Source organism: Cibotium barometz, chromosome 3, assembly GCF_041138505.1.
Source record: "Cibotium barometz isolate CiBa-2024 chromosome 3, ASM4113850v1, whole genome shotgun sequence".
Classification (NCBI taxonomy): Eukaryota; Viridiplantae; Streptophyta; class Polypodiopsida; order Cyatheales; family Cibotiaceae; genus Cibotium; species Cibotium barometz.
In genome coordinates, this window is record NC_141048.1 from 42,629,988 (window position 1) to 42,640,186 (window position 10,199).

A 10,199-nucleotide genomic window follows, 5' to 3' on the forward strand; every position below is an offset into this window, starting at 1 on the left:
TTTACCATCTTTTTTGGGCTCGTTGCCACTCGTGCTGGCTTTAGGTTTTGGACACTCAGCCTTCGTGTGCCCTACATCGTTGCAATTAAAGCAGCGATTTTCCTTTCGCGCTTTAATATTTGGATTTCGCTGTCTCTTTTCTTCCTGGATGGTCGTGATTTTTTAAACCAATGACCACCCCATCCTTCTTGGTCCATCCTATCCCCCTGCTTATCACTGCGGAACCCTTTTCTTTTAAGGCCTGACCTCCTCTTCTCACTACCCTCGGCCCTGCTCGAACCACCACGCGCACTACGGCGCTTGATGTCATCAAATATCTACGCATACTTAATTGACATTGCTTACCTGCAATGGAGCGCTTTGGTGTGTGCAAGAGAGAGAGAGAGAGAGAGAGAGAGAGAGAGAGAGAGAGAGAGAGAGAGAGAGAGAGAGAATTCTTCCTTCCAGCTATGGTCGCCTCCCTCCACACAGTCGATTGTGCCCTGTAGAGAGATAAGGATAAGATTCTTTTTTTTTTGAATGGTTGAAAACCATTGAGTGGGCTCCGGTCCCCGGTCACGCACGGACCCTGACCCAATCGAACAACCTGAGGCTCTGATACCAATGTTAGATTACCATAACACCACTACGGGCGTTACCACAGGAGGGGACGGCCTCTGGTTCACCACCCAACCGTCGCAGAGGAAGAATGAGGATTGCCCCTCATCCCCCAGGCTATATAGTGTGTGGCCTGCCGTCCACACTAGCCTGACTGCCCATGACTCCGCATGGGCGTCCTCTCCCACTGAACCCCGGAAGGCCACGTCCTCGGCGCTCTGGCCAAGGCGTTGACGCTAAAGCCCCGTCTGGCCATCCGATCTGCCGCATCGGTCAGAGGCGTTACAACCTACGTGACACCCATCTTGCAATTCCCACTACCAATGCGAGATTTGCACCTTCAACACCCCCCTCCAATCAAGCATATAGGGAAGTGGCCAGGGACCATGAACCAAGGCTCTAATACCATCTAAGAAAACACAATAGCAGAAGTAGAATCTTTACAATACAAAGCACAGAAAGAAGTGGAGAGGAAACTATATTACAGCTTGCAAGGTTTGATTACAAAGATTACAAATTGATAGTTATTCGTCCACCTGTGTGCTCCAGGTAAGAAGCTTTACTATGATTTAGACAAACTCTCGACGGAGGATGTCTTGCTTATAAGAGCAACTTAAGCGCAATGAACTCAAGAATGAACAAAACAAAACAAATCGATGATGAATAATTAATCTATATATAGTACCTAGGGGCGGCCAGCCCTATCCCAGAAAGATGCAGACCATATCCCTGATACAAGCCATCATATTTCCCTTTTAATCAATCTCATACCTGCATTTTGTGCTGACAATAAATAGGATGGGATCATCCCTGCACTCACAGAGGGCAGTGAGGAGGGCTATCAGGAGGGAGACTGAAGGGGAGCTGTCGTGTTCTTTGATGATAATGGTGAGGGTGATGACCCTTTCTTGCCGTCATAGTTCGGATCACCCCAATGCCAAAGCATGCTCTCCCAGTAGCAAAAGCTCTCATTGCAGATGTTTAACCGAGGATCGGTGATATTCCTCTTCCAGTGCTCAGTCGGGAGAGATGCATTCTGCGCCTGCATTCTGTACCACTCAAGGGAGGCCTTCTGCTTCGTGCGCAGCAGGCAAAACTGCTGCAGATCATGCGGCATCGTGTCATGCATCTTCCACCACATGGCATGGGCTACATCACTGGCAAAACTCAACCGGTCCACCACATTCCAATTGCAGTCGTAGTCGCGAAAGCAGAGCCATGGCTTCAGACCCAGGTAGTGCAGCACATAAAGCTCAGGCGGCTCCGCCCCAAACAGCCTTGTCTTGGTCTCGAACTCCTCTGTGTCATTCGACCCGAAGTGTTTCAGATAGTTCATCCTCTTGGGTATCCTATGCCACCATGTAAAAATCTCATTCAAGTAGCCCTGATCACCGCCATTGTACGATACGATCTCATTGATCCGATCCATGAGAAGCTGGAATGTGCAGTTGGATGGCTCTATGATCATCACGCCTGAGTTGAAGAGCGTGGCATTGTTTTCACTTGCTGACATCTCCGGAAGCTCAAAGAGGAAATCGATGTTTCTTATCACTAGCAGATCTGCATCTACGAAGATGATCTTGTCATACATAGTGAGCTGCCATAGCCTGAACTTGCTGTAGTTCCACTCATTGTATGCCTCTGGTTCAGCCTTTGGGTTTCGTATCCTCTGGATCCCTATCACCTGCCATCCTGCCGCTTCGAGCCCCTTGCGATGCTCGGGATGGATGTTCTCATCCACAAGGATGACTAGGTCTCGGGTGGAGCCAGTGAGGCGGATGCTATGTGCAACAGTTATGGCACCACATACATAAAACTGTGCAGAGTGCAAGATGGTGGCATATGCCTCCCGGCTAACAGTTTGCTTGTTGATGCTACGATGAGCTGCAAAAAGATTAACAAGCATAAGAAAAAGCACAGTAGCCAAAAGAAGCTTCTAAAGGAAGTTCATGCATCATACATACAGTACTGCACAAGCTTCCCCAATCATAGGATACATTTCAGTGGGCTCACTTTGTCTTATTCACGCACGTAAGGGTGAGATCACTTTAAAAAATGCATTTCAAAAGGCTCACTTTGTCTTATTCACACACGTAAGGGTGAGATCACTTTAAAAAATGCCAGTGTATCAATAAGACAAATGTAGGCGACTGAAATCTATCCTGCATGCTTCCCCATCCATGCTACGACGGGAGCGAGGATTTGGACAGGCAAGAGTGCCCATCCATCGCTGAGACAGGTGACCTGGTGGGCCCCACTGACAGCCCCGGAAGGTGCGGTTGTGTAACTATTGCTCTTATTCGGGCTTCCCATTAGTTCTTCTGATTCTCTCACAGGTACATGCCCAGATAGTCCATAAGCATCCCCTGGAAAGGTAATCCACCTGGAGAGTCCAAACCCCTACAGTGAAGCCTACACATATCCCCATTCCGAACCTAACCAACCCACCCATTTTCGGCCATGCTTAGTGCACAACGGCCATTCCAAGCTCACATATGGCCTGCGCACTAACCGGGCACCCACTACCTGCATTGGGGCCATTCTTTTCATGTAGAGCCGTTTTACTTTTCATTGCTTACATGTGTGCACATGCACATCATGCACACGGGTGAATGCCAACTTACACATGCACATGCACATGCACACGCACACGCATACGGGTGAATGCCAAAGTGTACTTACACTTGCTCTCCAGGGGCACAGTGAGCTCGCAGGACCCTACCGGCAGGGCTAGCTTTTTTCTAAGCTTTGCAAGATCCACCTTGAAGAGCCATGCATTGTGCCCTGTCGCAACGATATCACCACATGTGAAGAGTCTGGGCAGGGGTTGGCATGAGTCGAGAAGCAGGACATGGGAGGCTTGAGTAGAGGACGCCACGTACGCGGCCGCGAGTTCAACTTGGAGGCGGGCAACATCACGGGAGCAAGAGGCAGGTTGGTGGCAGGGGACCTTCACAACCACCAAGTCCAGGCTCATGCCATGTCTCACATGGGGCATGGGGACATAAGGGCATTTGGGCACCTCGCGCTCCTCTTCTTCATCTATCCACTCCGGGTATAAATCCGCCCATTGCACACCTTCATGCACATGCTCAAAAGGCAATACAACAGACTTCTTCTGGCCTGCACACTCTTCCCATTCTTGGATTTCTTCATGTTTGTTGAAATTAACAAGCCCCGTCTTCAATTCCTCCACATTGTTAACCTTCAAAGAGCCCAGCAAAGATGCGATTTCCGACCAATTTATCGGAATTTTTGTGTTGTACCTCTCTTTTGAATGGGCACTCTCTGTAAAACTGCGAAATTTCCATTTTTAGTGCTCTAATCCTTCTTTTTAGAACTATAATCCTCCCTTAACTGTCTATCTCCTCTAATCTTGAAATGTCTTCTTAAATGCAATATAACTGCCTTTCTAGTCCTCTAAACAGCCTTTTCATTGATCTAATCTCCTCTAGTCCTCCTCTAAGCTGTCTTTTTAGTGCTCTAAACGATTCTTTTAGTGATCTAATCCTCCTCTAGACTGTGTGTCTAATTAGTGATTCGATCACCCTCTAAACTTGCAGACAAGAAGTTGATTAGAAGAAATTAATTACCTTGATTTGAAGCTCCTCCTGAGTTCGTGGTAGGAGATGGGCGAGAACACAAAAGTAAGGTATGCGCCGGCCAAGAAAAGTGAAAGGAAGGTCAGCTTCAGGGTGAAAAACTTGCAATTCAAATTCCTCTCTTTCCCGCCGTACAAGAAATGTTCGAGCTTCTTTTTTGGTGTATCTTTGGGAACCTTCCGCGAGCCCTCGTCCTCTCTGCAGAAGTTCCACAGATTCGAATTTTTCTGTGAGCGCGACAAAGATAATGGGCCTCAATGCATTTTGGGTTATAGATTTAAGGATAAACTACACCAAAGATGATGGGCCTCAATGCATTTTGGGTTATAGATTTAAGGATAAACTACACCAAAACCCATTACAAATTTCGCAAACTTAGATCGAAAAAGTTGCAAATTTTAGAGCAAATAGTGTTAAATTAAGCTCAGATTAGAGGGAGATACTAGCTTTAAACCAGCGATATGGAGCGATAATTAGGTTAAAAGGCTCAAATTAGAGATTATATGAGATTAGAATGCTCATTAAGCTCAGATTAGAGGGAGATACTAGCAATATGGAGCGATAATTAGGTTAACAGCCTCAAATTAGAGATTATATGAGATTAGAATGCTCATTTTCAGATCAAAATGGGGCAGGGTGACTGCATACATTGTTCCAGGCAGGCGATAGCGGCGCTCGCCCATGCCTGAAGGCACGAGGAGGGACTAGACTCGTTTAGATAGACGTCCCATATGCAAGCATGGAGACTTCTTTAAAGAAGCGGATAAATATTGATGCAGGCACCGGCGTGCAGAGGAGAATGGAAAGAGTGTCTCATTGGTTGCTTCAATTAGAATTCAATGCAAAACGTGGGCTTCAAATCTGAGAAGTTTTGACATATAGAGCTAAGGCACCCCCCCTCTTTTCAATGTTTCTTTGTGTTCGGTGAGCTTTAATAGCCTAATGTATATTATATCGGTTAAGCTCACCATATATTATATCGGTTATATCGGCTAGACCGATATAATATATGGTGAGCTTTATACGTCAGGCTATTAAAGCTCCCAAACACAAAGAAACATTCCGCTATTAATTAATGTATTACTTAATATGTGTGCTTACAAGCCCCACTAATTAATTAATGTATTAAGGTTCAAACTAAAGTTTGAATTTTAATACATTTGTTCACTAACCTTTGCTGGGCACGAGATGAGGGAGACGGTGGAGTCGGGCAAGAGCGAAACGAGACGAGCAAGACAATGGAGGCTGGGCGCGAGTTCAGAGACAATCGGGGTAGACAGCACAGAAGGCCTCTCAGCAAGCGGGAGAGCGTGCTCTCTCGGGCACTAGAGAGAGAGAGAGAGTGCGCGGGAGATACAATAGGCGAGAGGGAGACAGAGCAGGAAAAAAAAGGCAGGCTCTCCACGATATGCCACGCGTAGAAAAAATAACCTTCACAAAAATTTTGGAAAATTTCATTGCCTTTCACCCCAAGGTCAGAGTCCTTGTCAAAACAAATTAATCAACTTTCACCTCAAACGTTGGAGCCCTTCTACCAACTAATTAATTAATGTGAAACAAAATTTTGGTCTTATATTAGCCTAGTAGACACCCCTCAAGCACTAAGACACCCTTTCTTCTTGTTTGGTGATTCTTATTGCCTACTAGACATCCATCAAGCAGGGACAATTTCATATAGAGGTGGCCATCCATGATTCCACAAGGATCAATATCCCCCAAAGCTTATGGTAGATAGATAGATCCCTCACCCATGCCCTCACTCTTCTGATGGTCAAGGGGAGATATGCTAGAATGGGGGTGATTGTCCAAGGTCACACCACACCCTCTATAGGCCACCCATTTGCAACTTCTTTATCCAAACCAAGGCCATGTGAAGCATGCCTTAATGTTGACCATTGTGAAACCCCCCTTTTGGTCATTTTCCACACTCCAAATGTCTTCTTTATTGATACACAACACTACTTGATGCGTGCAAGGGCTTTTTTAGGATATTTGTCATCAAAGATGGAAAGGTATTGGGCACCCAAGCCATCCAATTCACATGGGTTTTATGTAACTAGCCTTAGAATCTCCTCAAAACTAGTTACATAGCCAAGTCATGGGAGTCAAAGTGGATAGCTAGAAAAAATGTCACACAACTTGGACTCATTCACTCTCTTTACACGCAAACAAAGTAGGTGGCGACACTAGAAAACATGTGACAATGTAATGGTGCTTTTAGGAACCCCAAAATAATGAACAACTAAACTAACACGATAACATGCCTAATAGATTCTTAAGAAACTAAAAGGAGCTTAATTTTTAAGTTTGCTCAATGTTGGTAGTATACATAAGTACTTTAGGGGGGCATGTATAAGAATACCATAACCAAAAGCCCCCCTTTGTTAGCCCTAAATGATTTTTTACAACCACTTTCATAACATTTTGGACAATTAAGCTTGCAATTTCACAACAAACTTTTTGAGTTTAGTATTAGTATTCTTTTGCATTTGAAAAGTTTTTAATTTTTAAGTGGTCGTGTAAAAGAACAATGAGGAGACTTTAGAAGGACACAGAAGGATGAGATTTTTGTCCAATCTATGATGAAAACCACCTTACCTTGATTCTAATTTTTGACATTTAATGTTGGTGTTTCCCTTTGCTTCTATTGAGGAGAACAGTGAAAGTGCTTTGGAGGGCATTCTCTTAATGCTCCTCTTACCCTAATATAGGACCTTACCATTCTAGACACCTTTACAAGTTTTTTGAACAAGTTGTAGGTCCTGGTGTAGTAATAAATTGCCCCTTTTTTGGATTTGTGTGTGTTTATATCACTATCTAATTTGGACCAAATGTAAATTGCCACTTGTTTACAGCTCACCAATGAGTATAAACATCCTATAGAGCATTGCATTATGTGCAACAAAATGAATATACATACAAGACGATCACTCTCAAGAAGGTCCTACAACCTACTAGGTAGCATGTAACCCATACTAGATGTGCATAATGCGAATTCCTCTAGAGGCCATGGCCAGTGGGTAGCTAGCACAACCCCCCCCCAAAAAAAAATGGAAATTTTATTTTTGGGCTAGTTTAAGCACACACAACCACTCCATTGACTTTACATCTCGCAATACCCATTCAAGGTGTGTCAAAATATCACCCCCAAAAAGGACAATGTATAATAGTCTCATAATAGTTTATTTTTCCTTGAAAAAGTTGTAGACCAAACTACCTATTACTGTATGATATGAGATGATATGACTTCACTTATTGCCTCAATTTGATAGTTGTACCCCACTACAACTTTGGGTATACATTATTGCCTTTTGAAATGAATTTAATACTTACATTATGCATAAAACAAAATCCCATGAAAGAATGTACAAACTTCTTCACTCTATAAACTTTTCCAAGGGGAACTTCTCAACAAATCTCCACAAACAAAGACTTCAAACCCCAAAAAAAAAGTGCAATTTTTTGGGGCTTGCAATGAGTTGCTAACCACCATGGCCTAAAAGATATAAGAGTAGTGAGAGAGCTAAGAGATAAACAAGTTTATGATACCTTTTGGCAACATCTTTCGTTGTCACATTTGGTCATCTATTATGAGCATGTACCAATAAGGATGTGCATGGTTGATGCAATTTTTAGTTTGTCATGATCTCCTCATTTCCTTGTCTTTCTTCCCATCCCCCCACCTTCACCACCTTAGTATCTACTTGTGACCTAATTAGATGGACCCCATTTTCACCAATCAACTACCCACTCCATGGTGATGTTAACCATAGTACCCCCCCCCCCCCCCCCCAAGCTAGGCACACTCCATAACACCTTGAAAAATATAAGCTATTGAATACATTTAGTTAAGAGGGCAAGTGTTGTTATATGAAGGTGACATCACATGAAGTTAGAATGTTCAAATCTCTCACACATTACGTGAAGAGCCCAAAAAACACATGTCTATAACCTATAAGTCACATTCCAACTACCAACCTTGTATAATTATACAAGGTGATTCCTTAGAAAATCACCATGAAATCAATAATATAAGATCAATGATTATGGAAATCAACGATAACAAAAATCTACTCCATGCACCCCTCTCATGGGACTTTGCATGTATTCGATAGTAAAAAGCAATTATGATGGAATTCAATAGATTCTTTTGTGGGAATAGTGTGGAAATAGCAAATGCAAGATAAGTGATCCCATCTAAGATTAATTAAAAAAATACAATTTATCAAGAAGACCATGCATCCATAAAGTTTTTGCCAACAATCATGTGTAAAGCTAATTAATAGCTCATAAAATTATGCATGGACTAGTTTTTAATTTTTGCCCAAGGGTGTTACTTAAGGAAACCTCATATGACATGTATGATTAGAATATTTTTAAAAAAGCATACTTTACATGTTTTTAGAAATATATATATCAGCCTTTTAGAAGTATACATACTTGGATAAGTTTTTAGAATCCATAAAAGACTATATTTTTTTAAAAATGTAACAAGAAAGGGTTTTTTTATTAGGTCACATCTCTTCTTAGGTGAAATTCCAAAATTTTTTCTATAAATAGCATATCACATAAGGGGTTTGGCATAATAATATCGCATAAGGGTTTGCCATAATAATATCGCATAAGGGTTTTTCCATAATAATATCCTAAAACTTCTATGTAAATGATACTTGATTCACAACCACCATATGGATGGGGTTGTCAAACCCTATTCTAGGGTATATACATAAGACTACAAATTTTGTATATATCTATAGGTGGTGATAACGAACAAACTATAGAAAGAGGATGTTATAAGTTTATTTCACTATGAGGGGTTCTTTAAGTTTTTCCTACAATAAAGTAAAAAATTACTCAGCAAAAATGTTTCCCTTTAGTGTTGTTTTTCATTAGGTAGTTTTGGAATCAAAATGGGCAAGATGAGGGAGTCGTTAGTTTCTTTGAAAAAGCAAAATTAGAGAATAATCATGGGCCCATTTTGAGGCACAGAGGCTCCCCCCACCATGGTGGGTACATGGTAGGGGCTCCCCCTACTTTGGTGGAGACATGATAGGGCCTCCCATTATGGTAGGGGTTCCCCCCTACCATAATGGGGACATGTTAGGGGTTACCCCCTCTTAACTGCTTGCATATCTTTTATCTTTTATCTACTCAGAGGTGGGGACATGATAGGGGCCCGCTACCATGATGGGGGGGACATGTTAGTAGGGGATTCCCCCTCTTAATAACTACTCGCATGGCTTTTGTCTTTTATCTATTAGCAGGTGGGTCCCCACCATGCCACATCATCTTGTGGCTTTACTTAAAAGTTAAATATATTTTGTAACAATTTTCACTTTTTGAAGCTTCTCCGTCCAAAAACTGACCCTCAATCATACCTAAATCAAATACTTTTTTTCTACATTAAATTCTGTTTAAACTACGATTCCAAGATATCACTAATATTACTATGGGATAACTTTATTATTGAGCCATAGTGTTAACTTATTCATGAACTTGGTTTTCATTCCAAATGTTTAGCCTTTCAACCTATTACGTACAAAAAGAACAAGCCTTTATGTAATGATTTTACATGAATTCTTGCAATAAATGGTTTGCTTCACTTACTAAATTCATGAGCAAATAGTGGAATATATATAGCGCTTTAGTTGTTTAGGTGCCCTTGGGTCACTTACTCTTGGGCAGCCTAGTGTGAAAGGGCCTGTGCAATATGTAAGCCAATTTCGCTCATGTTGTAAGGAAATTCCCTACTATGCAAACTTTAGTCTACTCTCTTCTCTTTTTAGCTTGTGTGCTTGCAACTCTCAATCTCTTGCTAATGTGGTAGTGTATATGAGTTGAGAGACAGTGAACATGGCTTGCAACCTTATGTGAGAGTTCTTTTCTTTTCCTTCTCTACTACCTTATTTTCTTCTTCTTATTCTCTACTCCTTCTTAGATCTATGTCTCAAGAATAGGCAAGCAAAGTAGTGCAAGTAGGAGGTGCCACATATCTTCTCC

The 10,199-nt window shown here is 42.2% G+C and overlaps 1 protein-coding gene across 1 annotated transcript; it reads right to left on the reverse strand.

Annotated features, from left to right (window-relative positions):
• Positions 1–1,056: 1,056 nt before the first annotated feature.
• LOC147640086 (putative UDP-glucuronate:xylan alpha-glucuronosyltransferase 3) lies at positions 1,057–5,122 on the reverse strand. Its single transcript, XM_086776906.1, has 4 exons — positions 4,848–5,122; positions 4,191–4,397; positions 3,280–3,893; positions 1,057–2,481 (listed from the first exon to the last, which is right to left on the reverse strand). Exons 1-4 carry the CDS (start codon positions 4,880–4,882, stop codon positions 1,439–1,441), a joined length of 1,899 nt encoding a protein of 632 aa, XP_086633032.1. The 5' UTR covers positions 4,883–5,122; the 3' UTR covers positions 1,057–1,438.
• Between the last annotated feature and the right edge of the window lie 5,077 nt (positions 5,123–10,199).

What these genes read in the sequence shown, in the direction of transcription:
- LOC147640086 (XM_086776906.1), bottom strand. Translation starts at nt 4,882, where the DNA reads ATGGGCGAGCGCCGCTATCGCCTGCCTGGAACAAT. An exon ending in TATCGCCTGCCTGGAACAAT is followed by an intron (nt 4,398 to 4,847) that starts GTATGCAGTCAC and finishes GAACTTCTGCAG; the next exon opens with AGAGGACGAGGGCTCGCGGA. An exon ending in TGTGCCCCTGGAGAGCAAGT is followed by an intron (nt 2,482 to 3,279) that starts GTAAGTACACTT and finishes ATCTTTTTGCAG; the next exon opens with CTCATCGTAGCATCAACAAG.